Source organism: Tauraco erythrolophus, chromosome 2 (genome assembly GCF_009769465.1).
Source record: "Tauraco erythrolophus isolate bTauEry1 chromosome 2, bTauEry1.pri, whole genome shotgun sequence".
NCBI classification, from domain to species: domain Eukaryota; kingdom Metazoa; phylum Chordata; class Aves; order Musophagiformes; family Musophagidae; genus Tauraco; species Tauraco erythrolophus.
The window spans coordinates 77,259,537-77,278,791 of NC_141466.1; the positions used below are offsets into that span (position 1 = coordinate 77,259,537).

At 38.5% G+C, this 19,255-nt stretch overlaps 1 protein-coding gene across 1 annotated transcript in view; it reads right to left on the reverse strand.

The window, feature by feature from the left end:
- The window catches only part of ADGB (androglobin), a 139,787-nt gene that overhangs the window by 31,434 nt on the left and 89,098 nt on the right, over window positions 1-19,255 (reverse strand). Inside the window, exons 23-26 of the mRNA XM_086625981.1 lie at window positions 11,458-11,592; window positions 7,148-7,241; window positions 4,341-4,475; window positions 3,981-4,134 (exon numbers count right to left, since the gene is read on the reverse strand). Of these exons, the coding sequence (XP_086482107.1) occupies window positions 3,981-4,134; window positions 4,341-4,475; window positions 7,148-7,241; window positions 11,458-11,592 (518 nt within the window). The remainder of the gene's footprint in view (window positions 1-3,980; window positions 4,135-4,340; window positions 4,476-7,147; window positions 7,242-11,457; window positions 11,593-19,255) is intronic.

The following is a 19,255-nucleotide window of genomic DNA, read 5'->3' on the forward strand; positions in this document are numbered from 1 at the left end:
TTGTGCAATTGTAACTGTAAGGCACTTTACACCCTTTAATCACTTAGAAGATAATATCAACCATTTGAAGCTATGATTCAGGAGAATACACTCACTTAAAAAATCTATTTAAGCATATAGTTACTGTCCCCCCCGTTTTTATCAAGAACACTTGAAACTGAGAGGGATTTAGCCAGATATTCAAGTGCTTCCTGACAGCATGAAGCGCATGAGAAAAACACTTTCTGTTGTATACTTATTTATAAAGATCAGATTATACAGTCTTAATGTTCGTTATAAATACACAGAAAATTTAGACTTAAGATTCAAAAATTGTTTGAGTGGGCACATTCTGAATACAATAATTAATTAGAAAGCACAACAACTGAATTTTGTGGCTCGTAGGAACACAGAGTAATCATCAGTCACTACTGAGATATAAGCAAATAGATCTAGATAACCCCTTCAGATTTACATCTCTTCTTAAAAACCTTGGAGAGGTTTAATTGCCTATTTAGATATCTTGTTACAATTCGCTATCTCTAGAATCAGAAAGAGTTTCCTCTTAATATATCACCTAAACTAACTTTTTGGTAAAGTAAGATGAATTCTGTATGTCCTTTCATGACTTGTCAAGACAATTAACTGATCAGTACCCTTGCTCAAATTTCTGTTTTCTAGACTAAACATGTTGTTAGTGATGATTTGTTAACTTCTTATCTTCATTGGTCAGCTGAAGCTTGAGGAATGCTTATCTCTATAATTTTCTACAGTCAGTTCAAAAAACTTGTGAATAATAGAGTATAATTCGTAAAAAAAAAAAAAAACAACAACAAAACACAACCAAACATACTATGTCCAGCAGTAGAAAAAATTACCATGGAAAAGGAAAATTTAATGCAAAAAAAATTTCCAAATAATGCAAAGCAAGTAGCTAGTTTCTATCTAGATTGTAATGTCTGCAGAGGGATGACAGACATTATTGCTAGTGTGCAGATTTTATCCTTATCATCAATAATTCTGAAATGGACTTGAATGTGTTCCAGGAGAGTCTCTGCAGCAGAATAACAATATCTGTTGATAGGATTTCTTTCTAGCTATATTGTAAATTGCTGATTCATAGTTTTGAAGCAGAACAACTAACTGGTAGGTTTATTTAAAAAATAAAATAAAAAAAGAAGAAATAACTCTTTTTCTGCAATAATATTGACACTTAGGAATTCAGGCATACTGTATAATTTATTGCTTGATGTATTACATCATTGACTATTTTTTACAAAATGCTGTTAAAAAAAAGGTAAGTCAGGTTATATAATACCACTGTATTCTGTGTTTCGTAATAATTGCATAATATCTTGTCAAAACATCAATAGAGCTTTCAACAGCTTTTGCAGGTCCACTGAAACATTAACCACTTACTAAGAAAACAAAGTAATTGTACTGTATAAGGTTATATGCTTACTGAGAAACTTGGTAGCAGTGATTAAGAAATTTAATAAGAACAAGTAGAAAAATACAGAATATCTGCACAATAGTCTTAAACCAAAATCACTCTTTACTGAAATTAACCACTTTAAAGATTATAAAATACAAGTCATGAGTTTAGAGAATAATAACAAAACTGTGTGCTTTAACTTTCTTCAATATAGAAGGACAGGAATAAAATCAAAAGGGCCTTTTTCATTAGTTAGTGACAGAACCATTGAGGCACTGAGGCGTTTGTGCTGTCGCCATGAAAACAAAAAAAAAAAAAGAAACGTACCAGATGGGGTAGCACATAACATAACAAGTATTTCCAATATCAAAACTACTGCACTGCACAAAGTGTTGGTAAGATCTTATTTGGAGTATTTTGTACAATTTTGGACATCTCTCTTCAAGAAAGTTATGTTAAATGGGAGGTGGTCTGAGAAAGAATTAGTAAAATCAGGGAAATGGAAAACCTGTCCTACAAGACAGAACTAGATAGTTGTATCCTGCTAAGCAGGACAAATGCTGAGATGAGATCTGAAATAAATCTGAAGTTCTGATTGCTCTTTCCACAACCCATCACTTTCCTGAAATCAGTGCATCCTGTCACTTACCACTGTGGGATTCCAAACTGAATTTTCTCATCTGGTGGAATCCATACGCAATCTCTGCACTAGATAGGGCAAGTTCATTTTAGTGGGGAAAAAAAAAAAGTATGATGAAATTGGAAAGACGAAAGACAAGAAAAGCACTCCTAGTTTTAGATTCTAACTGACATCAATCCCTTGTTATTGACAGATGAGACTGAGAAGGCTAAAATGCAAATCTGTCTTCACTGAAAGGTAAACTGTGAACATGTCGCTAGAATACTTATATATTAGAGGTAATACTAAAGAGGTAAGAGGCAGGCCAGAATATGAAAAGAAGTAGTAAACGATTATATAGATAAATTAAGGTTTTGGATTAGTTAAGTCTAATGAACTTCTTAACTGTGTGAAGGTTAAATAACAAGTTAAAACAATCACAAAACTTTTAAATGCTGTTTGATAACTGATGGAGGACAGGTAAGTTACTGGAAGACTATATAGAACTGCAGTTGGTATTTTTTTTAAATGGACAAAGGTGTCTAGAAAATTACCAGTCATCATAACTCTAATGGCTGAAAACATTATGAAATAACTAACAAAACAAACTCCTTGCAACCCCTTCAACATAGCAAAAAGACTGCAAAACCCAAGACCTATCAAACCACTTAAGCTATCTTCTACAGGAAAGCACACTGGGAACACGGGAGACACCTGGCATTGTCTCTGATAATTCTAAGCCTAAGGAAATGCTGTCGTAATGAAGAAAGTAGTCGGACAACTGAATCCAGAAAGCACATATTCATGGCTCCTTTCAGAAAAGCAGGATGCAATCAGTGAGATTTCAAAGATCTAACCTGAACCTGATCCCGTTCAGTATTATTAGTAGTAATGTGGATGGTGGAATGGAGAACATACATGTTTAATTAGCCAGTTCCACAAACTAAGAAGGCTTGTAAATTTAGACGAAGAGAAAACAAGAATTCAAGATTATTTTAAATTAGGGAAATGGTCTGAAAAAAAACCCCAGTATTAAAATCAGTAGTGAAATACGCTAGATTTAGTCAAGAATAATAAACTACAGCATTCAGTTCTTCAGGAAAGCACCTGGATTGCAGAAGTACATGAGTTAACAATGGTGTTGCAAAATAGGGCAAGCGTCACAGATACATAAGCAGAGGTAAAGACAGCAAGACATATAAACTAATAGCTCCTTGCTCATCTTTTGATGAGCAGAAGTTAATCCTTGGTGCAAAGTTTACTGTGCTCAGTGGTGTGTGTGATAAAGAAGAAAAAAACAAAAGCAATTGGAGAGAGTCCAGAAGAGAGAGTAATCAAGAGTGTAGAACATGTAACTTGCAAGGAAAGACTCAGCAAATTGTCTTCTTTATCCTAAAGGTAAAAAGCCAGGATGAGGGGAAGCTGTGATAAAATATAGGTGGGTTTTTTTAGAAGCAATTTACACTACTGCTTCTGAGGTAACATGCAGGCTTTCAGGGGGACCATATCTAAAGCTGTATTTGGCATCAATGCTGCAATTATCATTAGCACCTGAAGATGCGTATTAATTTAATTATTGTAAGCATGACTTAAAAAAGACTATTCAAACCTCATTCTTAGTTTCGCCCCTAACTCTTGAATGTTGTTCTGTCAGATGGATAGCATCAGCAGCAACCATATTGCAATTGAATAGCACAGCACAGGGAAGTTGGATGATATTCCTCCATTTAGCAATAGTAAAAAATATCGAAGAAAATTATGGTTGTTCCTTCACTGGAAAAGGTTTAGCACAGAAGCAGATTAGCAATAGTCTTTGTTCAAACTTGCTAATAAATAAGCGCACACTTCTAAGTAGAACATTATGACACAGCTGAAAATGTCCACAGAATTTGGGCATTGATACTATTTTAAAAAAGTATACTTTTCACAACAACTCTTCGCATTTACCTTATTTTTGGGATAAATACAAGGTGCCACTTTGAAAAAGACATGTGGCATTTCCTCCAGTGTGTCATTATCAACAACATGAAGTCTACAGGAAGAGATAGTGGTATACACCTTTGGAACTACAAGCATGTCTTCTGGAACAAAAAATATTTCTCTAAAAAAAATAAAATTCAAATTATATTAAAATTATTTTCAGAAATAAAGTGATTTGTGTTAACACAACATAAAAGTATACATTAGAACTTAAGGAAAGAACTTAAGGCTTATATAAAATTACATTTTTAAAGCAGAATAGTGAAAAAACAGAGTGTATCAATACTACTTCCCCATATGAATTATATAGGGCTGTATGAAACTCACCTAAAAATCACAAACCACATGTTTGGTGGCTGATCGGCATACGTTACAGCATAGTCAGAGAAAGAGATCTTGCACCATTCATCTTCATAACAAGGAAACTTTTCAATTGACTTACAGTTTCTTTTAAACATTTCTCTGGAAAGCAGAAAACAAGATAAACGTTTAAGTCTAATCAGGAGAGCACATATATCTCGACTTTAACTTATACTAATCATGAAGAACACTGCCTCATGCATGAATGTAAACCAATGATATAAAATGTGTTACTAATTTTTCTCTAGCTGTTCACACGCAGAAAATGATAAATCAGGTAGGGATCAGCTCTTTTAGAGCTAACAGCCCATAACGGCCAATACTTACATACAAATATTTCTATCAGTCAGTCGATTTCTATTCATAAGTACAACTGCTTCTAATAGCCCAAAATGTTACAGCTTCTACAAAATTTTTTTTAATAAATAAATAAATACTGGTTAGCATAACTTCTTTAATTTCTTTATATTAAGATGTCATCTTAAATCTGTGGTATCATTAGGAGATGAAAAAGCTCTTCATTTCCTTTTAAAATTTATTTGAACACGAAAGGAATAAAAGCAAAACCAAATAATGGGATGAAAGACATTCCTTTCACACAGGAAGGAACCTAAGTCGGTAAATTCAGAAGTTATTTGTAAGGCAAATAAGCTCACAAGTGTTACAAAGTTCTGTGAAATTAGAGCTAACTTCACTGGCACACCTAACTGACACCACGAATTCTTATTTATCACATGCAGTATCAAAAATTTATGTTCCTCTGGACAAAGCAATGTGAAGATCAGCATACAAAATTCACTGTTATGTGAACAGGTTGTCAGGTGAAGGGCAGAAGAAAGGTAACTAGTCTCACTCCATCTTTTGACTCCTTCCAGTGATTTTCTCTGGAGATTATGAGTGAAAATATGCATATATAGAGATGAAGGCAAGGACTCTGCCACTCCCTCTGTCTTGCATGATTCTTTAACTACTTGCTTTCTGCAGTAAGTAAACAATATATCTTTTTTGCTATCTTTTAATTGCTCTAATTCAAAGTTGGGTTTATATGGTTTATGTAAAGGGGATAGTCTAAAGAATCCTCACAACATCCATTTTCAGTGATAGCTGTCTTCTTTTCTGTGTCAAATAGGAACATGTTCAAGTTGTTCAATTGCAAAACTTTTGTCTGCAAAATTTGGACAATGCTACTCTGATGTTCTTTTATTCCCATATAGTAATCAGAACTAGAGAAAAAATCTCCACATTTATATTTTTGGCAATGATAATAGCTGACCTTGACATTTAATTAAGGTGAGTCACAGAGTGGATGCAAATATTGCCAGAAGTAATTTAAAGCACAACAGTCTGAAATCTTAGTCCATGAAGCTTTGCAAAGGTTCCTTCCACTACTGATAAACAGCGTACACACAGACAGAAAAAGCCCCTCAGAAACCCTGAATTTTTAATTCATTGAAAATTATAGTAGTGACAAACATAGATGAGCTTACATCGGACGCATTATGAGAAAAAGGTGGCAATTCTAGCACAAAGTGAGACGTTTTAGGGCATTTTAAACTGGTGATTGTGTTGTAAAATGGTACTGCTTCTGGCCTTCAGTAAGTGTGGGGTTAGAGAACATGAAAACTTTTACCCTAACACTGAACTTCCAAAATTCCTGCATGTTACTTTATTGGCAAAGGCGCTAGCTTGTTATTTTAAATGCAAGTCTGTCAGCTGTTAAAAAAAAAAAGAAACAAAATTACATTAGCATGATTTTAACATGGAAATGTATCCCCTGAGAATCTGTCCTGTAAGTTTTAAAAGTCTGAAGGTAGACTAAAAACTGCATTTGATCTTTGCAGACTTAGAAATACTGCAAATTTAAGGCTGAGGTCTAATATTTGAAACAAGGTTGTTGTTGCAAAGTCCTGATCCCATCAACACACAAAGGTTTCACAGGATTAGAAACACCAGAACGTGAAATAAAATTACAACCCATATGAGTGTTCCTCAAATTGACGGCTATAAGGAGTGAAGATTTATACCCACAGCTACTAAATGCCAGTTCTCACTCCTCACCCCTGGCAGAACCAGGGGAACTGCTGCTAGATCAGTTGTGTGAACATTTGCAGTGAAATTTTTAAAATATTATGAAATATTTGTAATATTATGAAAATAATGTGATCCCCAAAGAGTGTCATGCTTGCATATGACTTAAGGAATGCTGTTGAAATTGTAGTAGCTATCTTTGCAAAAGCTGTAATTAAATACCAGGAAAAGCATCTACCTAGAAATGCATCTACTTTTCTTCAAGCAAGTGCTACGAAAAAATCCTCTGATGATACAAACTGTGGTACAACTAAATAGCATAGCTATCTTCTTTCTAATTTCAACCACGATTCCTTCACAGATAGCAAGAATCAAAATGCTTCTTTAAATCAACTGGTTAGCTGTTTAACTAAGGAATCAGTATCAGATTCATACTTAGAAAACAGCCTATAGGATATTAAAAAATTAAATACAAGAGAAAGATAATATTTTAGCTCAAGCTGTAGGAAAAAACCTGTAGCACACACATCCCCCCCTTAAAATTACATTTGCTATAGTTTTAATCATGTAGGGTACACAGAATAAAGCACAACGTATCTTCACTAACAACACCTCATCCCTTCCAATAGAGTTTTGTAATTTCAAAGCTAGTAGTGCTTTCACCGTATTTATTTTATGAACCAGCAATTTATGGCAATTCTAGGGTAGTGCCTGCAATGAAACAGTTTAATTTATTACATGATTACCTTAACAGCATTACAGCACACTGTTCAAAATTCGACTCAATGGCAGTCCACAATTTTTGCAAGGTTTCTTTGACATTAGCATTTTCTTTTGTACCTGGAAATAACAGAATAAGTTAGAAAATATAACATCTAGCTTTTATATTGTTCTAAATATATACCTGCCAAATACTTGTGAAAAATGCCACTCACGCAAATAAATTATCTTATGAATCACTAGTTTTTATTTGGAATTTTACAGAAGTCTCACTGAGCTGAAAACCAATTTCTCCTTTGACAGAGGAAATTCCCTTCATCATTACATTTGTACTTTTCAGCACTACTACAACTGCAAAAATGATGTGACCAATATTTTCCCTGATTTACATTTTTTTCATTGTAACATGTTGTGGTGTCTGTCCTCAGAGAATACACTGTTTAGCTCCCAGCAGCTTTTATTTGCAGATACCATGAAGGGGTAGGTATGTGCCTAGACAATCTGTGTAGCTAAAAAGAAAAGAATTGGGCAGCTTCAGCAGGTAATTCATCCCACACATGTTTTATACCTCTTAGACGACAGGCTGTGCTGTCATCTCATGGTGTCTGTTTCTATCCACAGAATACAGATGAAGACTAGGCAAGTAGTTTAGACCTGTTGTCTAACTTTTCAAAACTAAAGTTAGGTGAAATCCTTCTTTATTACATAAGCAATTAGTGACAGAAATAAATGGGGAAAACTTAAAAAAAAAAAAAAAAGGAGGGGGGAGTAATAACACTTTGCTGTAATGACAAGTAAGAGAGAAAAAATTATAGATAACGAGAGAAAGGAGGAGAGGAATAGTATGACTGGAAAAAAAAAGCCCACAGCAAACCACTGTCAACATAATGTTAGAATTAAAGGTAACAGTATTGATAAATCAGAAGTTAAGAAATACTTTATAGATGCTTGGTTACTATTCAAAAAGGAAATTCTGGAGGCACAGGAGCGAGCTGTCCCTGTGTGCCGGAAGTCGAGCCGCCGGGGTAGAAAACCAGCTTGGATGACAAAGGAGATTTGGGAACATCTCAAAAGAAAAAGGGATGTCTATAAGTCTTGGAAGAATGGGCAGGCATCCAGGAATCAATACAGGGAGGAAGTTAGGACATGTAGGGAGATAATCAGGGGGGCAAAAGCCCAATTGGAACTTAGACTAGCCAGCTCTGTAAGGGACAACAAAAAGTCTTTCTATAAATATATTAATAACAAAAGGAGGGCTAAAGATCACCTCCAGCCCCTACTGGACTCAGGGGGTGCGTTAGTCACTAGGGATGAGGACAAGGCTGAGGTCCTTAATGCCTTCTTTGCCTCAGTCTTTAATAATAAGGTCAGCAGTTCCCAGGTGAGCTGGCCTTCGGTGTCTGAGAGCAGGGAGGGAGAGCAAATCGAAGCTCCTGTGATCCAAGAGGAACGAGTCAAGGAACTGCTCAAGAGTCCTGAGAGAGCTGGCGGATGTCATTGCCAAACCCCTGTCCATTATCTTTGGACAGTCTTGGCTCACTGGGGAAGTTCCGCTGGACTGGAGGCTGGCGGATGTTACCCCCATTTACAAAAAAGGGCGGAAGGAGGATCCGGGGAACTACAGGCCTGTCAGTTTGACCTCGGTGACGGGCAAAGTCATGGAACAGGTTATCTTGAGTGCTATTAATGAGCACATACAGGTTAACCGGGTGATCAGGCCCAGTCAACATGGGTTTATGAAAGGCAGGTCTTGCCAATCAAACCTGATCACCTTCTATGACAGGGTGACCCGCCTAGTTGACGAGGGAAGGGCTGTGGATGTAGTTTTCCTAGACCTCAGTAAAGCCTTTGATACAGTTTCTCATAGTGTTCTGGTGGAGAAACTGATAACTGCTGGCCTGGATAGGCACACCCTCCTTTGGGTTAAAAACTGGCTGGACGGCCGGGCCCAAAGAGTGGTGGTAAATGGGGCTAAATCCGGCTGGAGGCCGGTCACCAGTGGGGTTCCCCAGGGCTCAGTGCTGGGTCCAGTTCTGTTTAACATCTTTATCAATGACCTGGATGAGGGAATTGAATGTACCCTCAGTAAGTTTGCGGACGACACCAAGCTGGGAGGCTGTGTCGATCTGCTTGTGGGTAGGGAGGCCCTTCAGAGGGATTTGAACAGACTGGATCGTTGGGCTGAGGCCAATGGCATGAGCTTCAATAAGGCCAAGTGCAGAGTCCTTCACTTGGGGTATAAAAACCCCCAAGCATCGCTATAGGCTCGGGGAAGAGTGGCTGGAGAGCTGCCTGGCGGAGAAGGACCTGGGGGTGTTGGTTGACTACCGGCTTGATATGAGCCAGCAGTGTGCCCAGGTGGCCAAAAAGGCCAATGGGATACTGGCGTGTATCAAGAATAATGTGACCAGCAGGAGCAGGGAAGTGATCCTGTCCCTGTACTCGGCACTGGTGAGGCCGCACCTGGAATATTGTGTCCAGTTTTGGGCCCCTCGCTTTAAGAGAGATATTGAGCTCCTGGAGCGAGTCCAAAGAAGGGCGACTAAACTGGTCAAGGGGCTGGAAAATAAAACTTATGAAGAGAGGCTGAGGGAGTTGGGCTGTTTAGCCTGGAGAAGAGGAGGCTGACGGGAGACCTGATTACGGCCTATAAATACTTGAGAAAAGATGGTGGGGAGGTAGGGGAAGGACTCTTTACATTAGTGATGGGTGATAGAACAAGAGGAAATGGGCATAAGCTTAGTCAGGGGAGATTCAGGTTGGATGTTAGGAAGTATTTCTTCTCTGAAAGGGTTGTCAGCCACTGGAATAGGCTGCCCAGGGAGGTGGTTGAGTCCCCATCCCTGGACGTGTTTAAGAATAGGGTGGATGAGCTACTTGAGGATATAGTTTAATGGGGATTAGGGATGGTTGGACTCGATGATCTCTAAGGTCTTTTCCAACCTAGAAATCTATGAATGAAATCTATGAATGAATGATGGAAGAAAAGAGTTGAGATACTCACATAGTGCTCGAATGACAGAAATCTAAAATCTAAACTTGAAAAGAACAGCTTCTGGGCTCTGGAATTTGTAGGAATATATAATACTAGTGAAAGTTTACAGAAATTCCTAATTTACACGTCATTTCATAAAAAAAAAATTGGAAAGGCGCTAGACTACTTAGTAGGAAAGCTTAAGTAAGACTGGGCTACAGGTGACAGTTTGCAAGAAAGGCAGCACCAGATTTACTGATGAGGAGATGAAGGTATAAAAGAGTTTGAAGAGATTATCTGGTGCAGGTAAATATGTAGTTGAAAGAACCCCAGCAATGACGGTAATTCAAGAAGCGTCCAGCGGAATGGGGTTGACTTATTAAAGAATGTGTATCTCACAATGGAGTCGTTTTCTTTGTCACAATCCTCAGACATCCATATACTGTGAGGCTAGAAGGAATCATTGTGATCTAACTTTCCATGTAATAGCCCTGTTAACATATTAATTGCTATTTATTTCATCATATAATTACTAATCCTTTTTGAATTTGATGGATTTTACACAAATCTTGGTTTATTCTAACATCTTATCGTTTTACAAATAAATACCACTTTTTCCTAGGTTCAGTGTGTCTGAATTCAACTCACAATCTTTGAATCTCAAACTAAAGACCTTATTGCTATCAAATTCCTTTTCTCATATGAGTATTTACAGATTATTGAAGTCATTCTTGATCTTCTCTTTCTTAAATTACAAACTAGCTGCCTGGAAGTACAAGGCCCTTCTTTAATCCTGATCCTTACAACCCTACCCAGAATTTCTCAGTTGTTACCTATCTTTCTTCTTGGACATAATATTCCAGCTGAAAGAACAGAATTGCTGAATAAGAAATGTAACACAAGTCTTTAACTGCTATGTAATATTCCTCTATTTATATGCATAAGAATGAAGGATAGCATCAGCACAGCTTCTTTTGAGCACAGTATCAGCCTTTGATGCTGTGTTCTGCTGATTATCCATTATGATGCTTAGGTTCTCGTACAGACTTCCTTTATCTGACCAGAAAAAAAACAAACATTTAGCCCAGCTCTGAGCTAAATCTAAAATAATGTAAATTCTGGTTTAATATATACAAAAATTGGGGAATAGTGTCTTTACTTTTTAGTACCATATGTGCTAATTGAGTGCTTAGGTTGAGCACTATTCTTAATTTTATAAGAGATCAGACATTCAATTATAATGTTCTATTGCATTTCTGTTCATTTTAACTAGATATTAATTAGTAAAAAAATCTTTACAGTAATTATTTAAATAAAGTGAAGCACAAAACATTTTTTAATAGGCATTTTTAAAGGACTCACCTGGTTTTCTGCTGTTCAGTACTTTCCTAACATAGGTCCCTCTCCAGATGGCTTGAAGTTTAAGAGCTGCTGCTTCTTCTTCAGAAGCGGAAGTTCGGTTCTGCCAACGACTAAGGGAATTGTTCTCACAACTCTCTGAAAGAAGGGGAGGAGAATGAGCAACATTAATAAAGCTGGAAGTCCTGTAGCTGCTTGCAATGAAGTTAAAAAGAAAAAAACCCAAAACCAAATGCAAAATGATGAGAGCACTATATTCCAGAAACAGCATGATTTCTGCATAAAACTTCCATTTATGACAAAAACATCACTCTTAGAATTTTGCTCTTATTATGAAAACTACACAAAGTCAGAATGCAACTACTATGCTAATTCCACATACCAAATCATTGAATCCTACTTTTCTTTATGGACAGCTATTGCAGTGCATTTTAAAAAATCGATTCTCATAATGTAATTTAAAAATATTCTTCCAAACGTGAACCAACAGAATTTGATACATTAAAGCCTGACTCTAAATACAACTCAAAAGAGCTTCACAAGATTTTAAGTGCTTCTGTCTCTCAATCTGATCATTTTATTAATTAATAATTTAAACACCAACATTGTTCAAAACATTGTATTCAACCTTTACTAAGGAGCCATGGAATAAAGATAAGATCTATGACAAAGCGAGAGTTCATTTATCTGACTGTGACTTTCTGTTACCAAAGAGTTTTGGAGCGGAACAGAAATTAGTAGGTTCTGTCAGGTTAGTAATGAGCTCTTTGAAGGCATCCTTGCCTAGAATTAGCATCCTGGGAGCCATCAGCACCAGGGTTATGGGGACGGTGTGGGGAGCAGCACTACGAGGAGGCAGTGCCAAGCGGCTGGTTTGGAATGGCACAGATATAGAACAAGGGCAGTAAGACAGCATGAGAGGAAGGAAACAGTGTTCCAAAAGAAAGTAACAGAAAACAAAAAGGAGAAAAGAGAGAAATCTATTTGACAAATGCAGACAACATTGCAGACAAACAAACTAACTTAAGAAAAGATATTGACATCATCAGCCAGGAGATCATACATTTCAATCTAATCTCTTTTACTGAATACCATTAAATGTGGCCATGTTCCTAACAACCATTCCTCACTATCGTCTCATTTCCAAATCCCAGAAAACCTCTTTAATGCTCAGTGACTTTGAAAGGTTACACAAACTCACTTCAACAAAGAATAGATTAGAAGTCAACAATATGAATGGCATATCCACCTTTATAAAACAGAAGCATATAATCACAGAATAATATAAGCTGGAGGGGACCACTGAAGGTCATCTGGTCCAACCCCACATCCAAATCAGGATCAACTTAGAGCAGGTTGCTCATGGTATTGAGTAAATGTCCAGTCCATTTTTTATTATTTCTAGGCATGTAGATTCCACAATCTCGCTGGGCAATCTCTTCCAATTTTTTGCTAGCCTCATGATAAAAAATGTTTTCCTAATATCCAAATGGAATTTAACATATTCCAAGATGTATTCTGTCACTGTGCGTCTCTGAAAAGAGTCTTGCTCTTATCTTTGCCCATTTATTCATCAAAAGTAACACAGTTGCAAGAAGGTACGGGAATAGCACTGCAACCACCTGCAGTTACACTGGTTTAAGCTGCTGTGGAACCTCAGCTTCAGCTTCACTTGGGAGGGAGAGTGAGCATTTACAGCTGTTGTCAGCAATTACAGCCAAGTCTTACTCTTCTACTGTAGAGGAGTTTATTCAAAGGATAGATGAATTGAAAGGGCTTGCATCTTCCAAAAGCTGAAAATCATAGTGCCATAAGCACTTATAACAGCATTTGTATTTTCATTTACTGCTATTGATTACAGAACTGTTAACCTGTACCAGTTCAGATCTAGCCCAATAGATGTTTCCAGTATGCATGGCCTTTATGAGAGACCAGACTGATGACCTCAAATTCCAGCTCACCTGTCACTGAACCAAGACCTCATCCACATTAGTTCCTCAGAACAGAGCTGCGAAATGCTAATGAGGGGAATATAAGTAGAGTGTTTGTTTGGTGTTGCCCTATGAACAAACTGCAAGTTTATTCATTGCGGATGTCAAGTGAATTCCATAACTAGAAATAAATACCTATGTCATTAGAAATAGTACATTTCATTTGTGAGGCTAAAGAATATATACAGTCATTTAGTTAAATATTAATTTATTTCTGAATATACAAATATAATAATTCAGATGCAGTGTCATACAGAAATGAATTCTATTCATAGAAACTGTCAAATGTTACCTCTGATCAGGCTAAAAACTGAAAATGCTGAATGTTTTGTGAAATTTTAAATTCCTAAAGGCTTAATTTCTTTTTTGTTCTAACTTTTTAAATACAATGTCATACGTACAAAAATATTTTTATTTGTAATGTTCAGGTAAAAATAATGAAGTTAAAATCAAATATTCTGATCTCTAGAGATTTTTTGACTTAACGGTTCTTAATATTTTGTCTTACAGAGAAGTATATTGCTGTGAAATGCTTTAAATCAAACAATATTAACTAGTGCCTGCTTCAAATTTGACATTATGATTGAAAACTGATTCATCAAAAATTTTTGATGTGCTTTACTTGTTAATCAGAAGATACCCTGCTAATAATAAAACTGAAGTTCTCAAAGCAGCCTAGCAAGACTTTGTTGACCGTAAAATCAGATGCAGTTTTCTCTTAACAGTGTGGATGAGTATACTGTAGGCAATGTAACATAATGTGTTTTTTTGAAAAAAATCTATTTTGCATGTACTGGAGATATACTTTACGTATTTAACCAAACTTTCCCTCACCCCTTACTGGAACTCAAGTTCAAATCCAAAGTGCAAGAAGAAACAAATGTCCAGAATTATCTCTCCAGTCACACAACACAACTGTATGATCACTGCTCTTAACCTATATTTCTGGAAGAAAGAGAAGCTTGTTCTGGAAAAGAACAGGGCAGGGGAACAGGACTTCTTGAATACGGTTTACACAGGTAAGATAAACTTACAGCTAACAATTTGACTTCTAGATAAGATAAAATTTCAGTCCAGAAGGTTTTAGCAGAACTGCACACAAAAGGCACTCTACTTCCAACTTCAAAATTAGAATTTATCCAGGAGAAAGAAATATACCCTTTGAATTGTGCCTAAATGACTGTCAAGTATCTGAGATTCAGCTTGGAAATGAGTGTCACAGATCTCCAGTGAGTTCATGAACTGAGTTGGCTCACTATTGGGCGCAAGGAAACCATGGCACGGTAAACAGAAGAAATGTGCAACAGAGGGCAGGTAAGCAATATTTGGCTGTCAATACCATCTCCCCTCATCTTGTGTAATATCGTTCTGATATGCTTCCTTTCTCAGGAAAAGTAAGTTCCTGAGATGCTGTAAGTTCAGCATCTCATGACTGCCCAAAGTTCTGCTTTATCTACTCTCTTCTCAAAGACCATAGAAGAGCCATGCCATGGAGAAGCACTCAGCTTCAGAAACGTCCATCATAGATTCATAGATTCATAGATTTAGATTCATAGATTTCTAGGTTGGAAAAGACCTTAGAGATCATCGAGTCCAACCATCCCTAATCCCCATTAAACCATATCCTCAAGTAGCTCATCCACCCTATTCTTAAACACATCCAGGGATGGGGACTCAACCACCTCCCTGGGCAGCCTATTCCAGTGGCTGACAACCCTTTCAGAGAAGAAATACTTCCTAACATCCAACCTGAATCTCCCCTGACTAAGCTTATGCCCATTTCCTCTTGTTCTATCACCTGTCACTAATGTAAACAGCCCTTCCCCTACCTCCCCACCATCTTTTCTCAAGTATTTATAGGCCGTAATCAGGTCTCCCGTCAGCCTCCTCTTCTCCAGGCTAAACAGCCCAACTCCCTCAGCCTCTCTTCATAAGTTTTATTTTCCAGCCCCTTGACCAGTTTAGTCGCCCTTCTTTGGACTCGCTCCAGGAGCTCAATATCTCTCTTAAAGCGAGGGGCCCAAAACTGGACACAATATTCCAGGTGCGGCCTCACCAGTGCCGAGTACAGGGGCAGGATCACTTCCCTGCTCCTGCTGGTCACACTATTCTTGATACACGCCAGTATCCCATTGGCCTTTTTGGCCACCTGGGCACACTGCTGGCTCATATCAAGCCGGTAGTCAACCAACACCCCCAGGTCCTTCTCCGCCAGGCAGCTCTCCAGCCACTCCTCCCCGAGCCTATAGTGATGCTTGGGGTTTTTATACCCCAAGTGAAGGACTCTGCACTTGGCCTTATTAAAGCTCATGCCATTGGCCTCAGCCCAACGATCCAGTCTGTTCAAATCTCTCTGAAGGGCCTCCCTACCCTCAAGCAGATCGACACAGCCTCCCAGCTTGGTGTCGTCCGCAAATTTACTGAGGGTACATTCAATCCCCTCATCCAGGTCATTGATAAAGATGTTAAACAGAACTGGACCCAGCACTGAGCCCTGGGGAACCCCACTGGTGACCGGCCTCCAGCCGGATTTAGCCCCATTTACCACCACTCTTTGGGCCCGGCCATCCAGCCAGTTTTTAACCCAAAGGAGGGTGTGCCTATCCAGGCCAGCAGTTACCAGTTTCTCAACCAGAACACTATGAGAAACTGTATCAAAGGCTTTACTGAGGTCTAGGAAAACTACATCCACAGCCCTTCCCTCGTCAACCAGGCGGGTCACCCTGTCATAGAAGGTGATCAGGTTTGATTGGCAAGACCTGCCTTTCATAAACCCATGTTGACTGGGCCTGATCACCCGGTTAACCTGTATGTGCTCATTAATAGCACTCAAGATAACCTGTTCCATGACTTTGCCTGTCACCGAGGTCAGACTGACAGGCCTGTAGTTCCCCGGATCCTCCTTCCGCCCTTTTTTGTAAATGGGGGTAACATCCGCCAGCCTCCAGTCCAGCGGAACTTCCCCAGTGAGCCAAGACTGCCCAAAGATAATGGACAGGGGTTTGGCAATGACATCCACCAGCTCTCTCAGGACTCTCGGGTGGATACCATCAGGCCCCATAGACTTGTGGGCATCCAGCCGAAGGAGCAGATCCTTGACCCGTTCCTCTTGGATCACAGGAGCTTCGATTTGCTCTCCCTCCCTGCTCTCAGACACCGAAGGCCAGCTCACCTGGGAACTGCTGACCTTATTATTAAAGACTGAGGCAAAGAAGGCATTAAGGACCTCAGCCTTGTCCTCATCCCTAGTGACTAACGTACCCCCTGAGTCCAGTAGGGGCTGGAGGTGATCTTTAGCCCTCCTTTTGTTATTAATGTATTTATAGAAGGACTTTTTGTTGTCCCTTACAGAGCTGGCTAGTCTAAGTTCCAATTGGGCTTTTGCCCCCCTGATTATCTCCCTACATGTCCTAACTTCCTCCCTGTATTGATTCCTGGATGCCTGCCCATTCTTCCAAGACTTGTAGACATCCCTTTTTCTTTTGAGATATTCCCAAATCTCCTTTGTCATCCAAGCTGGTTTTCTACCCCGGCGGCTCGATTTCCGGCGCACAGGGACAGCTCGCTCCTGTGCCTCCAGAATTTCCTTTTTGAGTAGTAACCATCCCTCCTGCGCCCCCTTACCCTTGAGAGCTGTCTCCCATTGGACTTTGTTAACCAGACTTCTAAACAGCCCAAAGTCAGCTCTCCCAAAGTCCAGCTTGGCCGTTTTAGTGTTCCCCCTCCTAACTTCCCCTAGAATTGAGAATTCTATTATCTCGTGGTCACTATGCCCCAGGCGTCCTCCAACCTTCACATCTCCCACAAGACCCTCTCTGTTCACAAACAGCAGGTCTAGGGGAGCTCCTTCTCTAGTCGGTTCACTAACCAGTTGTGATAGGAAGTTGTCCTCCACACTCTGCAGGAACCGCCTAGACTGTTTCCTGACTGCCATGTTATACTTCCAACAGACATCAGGCAGGTTAAAGTCACCCATAAGGACAAGGGCTAGTGAGCGCGAGACTTCCCCCAGTTGTTTAAAGAATAGCTCATCAGTCTCACTGTCCTGATAGGGTGGCCTGTAGCAGATACCCACTACAATATCCGCCTTCATAGGCCCCTCTTTGATTTTCACCCACAGACATTCTACTAGGTCATCCCCAACATTTAACTCTAAACAGTTTAGATCTTCCCTTACATACAGGGCAACCCCACCACCCCTTCTACCTCTCCTATCCCTCCTGAAGAGCTTGTAGCCATCCATGGTAGCACTCCAGTTATACGAGTCATCATCTTGTTATATGTTCATGATCATATGGCATGGTCTTCTATTGGTTTCTTGTGGCTCCTCTGCTAGTTGCTCCATGAAGATGGAAGGTATTTGGCTAATAAATGTCACTAGATCATTTTCAGGATGGCTTCTCAGAAACCTTACCGGGCATTACTGCTAACTGCAGTACATCCTAATATCCTTGCCCTCGGTGAATTCAGCATACAGTTTAAAATGAATATGTTAATATAAAATGGAAGTAGCATTTAAAAAAAAAATAAAAGCTCAGATTTGACCTGATCTACACTCAGACACAGACAACAAAAAGATTTCATTCGCTACAGCAGTTACACCAATGACTTAGGTTCCAAAGGGTTATAACTCAAGTCTCTACAAGATCTGAGCAACTAACTGGACAATGCAGCAGTGCTAATGTGGGCCAGGCAAATCAGGTGATACCAGTCCTTCTAGGTCTTCCTACAATGCATTTTTCACCTGTTTTTTTCCTGCTATCCACCTATTTTTTTCCTGACATTTCACTTGATTTATGCTTTTTTGAATGTAACTGTCTCCATTGCTTTAGAGTTCTGGGATGGAACCTGAGCAAAAGCTTTATTAATCAGGGAAAAATGTATATCCAAGGTCAATAAAGCCAAAGGGAAACAAATTTCTGGTCTGATAGAAGTCTTTTGTAATTTAAGTCTGGAAAAGCAACTAAATTAAAAAGATATTTTCGACTCTGAGGAAACCAAACTGAAATAGAACTTTCCTCCTCCATACGTTTATTCCAATTTTTGATTCTCCCTCCAAATCCTAAAGAATATTCTAACACAGTGGATCTCATTATTCAGTAATATAACGAGGTCTTTGCGACAACCTGTCAATTGTGCTAATTATTCAAATCCAATTAAAAAATTTCTTCTTTTCTATTGCTGAAAAGTATTTAAGATTTTTAAGGAAAACAGAAATCAGTAGCACAGTCACCTTGAAAAATGTGACAGGTGTTGTTGACTTCAAGTGGCGTTAAAAATGTCAATATGATAACCCTTATAACTTATATCTTTGCCATAGGATATAATTCTGTGAAAAATACAAGGAGTTATTCAGTCATTCTGGCTGATTCTTCATCTCTGATGTTTCACAGAATAACCTTCAGAAGAGAGATTTGGAGGAAAGTCCGCATTAAAGAGTGAGAGACAAGTATATATGCTTTCTTTAAGAACAAAAGTATTGTATCATTTTGTCAGTGAAGATATTTGTGCACATTTTAATGAAGTTTGTTTATATTGATTTTCCAGAATAAACTGACTAAAGAAAAGAAGTTAGTATCATTTTGATTGACCACGGAGAAAGACTGTAAGTTCATAACAGCAGAAGGAAAAGCTAAGTGACCCTGAAAGAATGGCCTTCAAATGGTGATCATGTATCTTCCTGTCAATTTTTCAGATAAATTATTTTTCAGTCTTAATATGAAACCATGTATATAAAGCTTCTATTAAAAAATAAATAGGAATAGTAATAAATTTAAAAGTTACATATTTCGTTGCCAGGCAAATTTAAT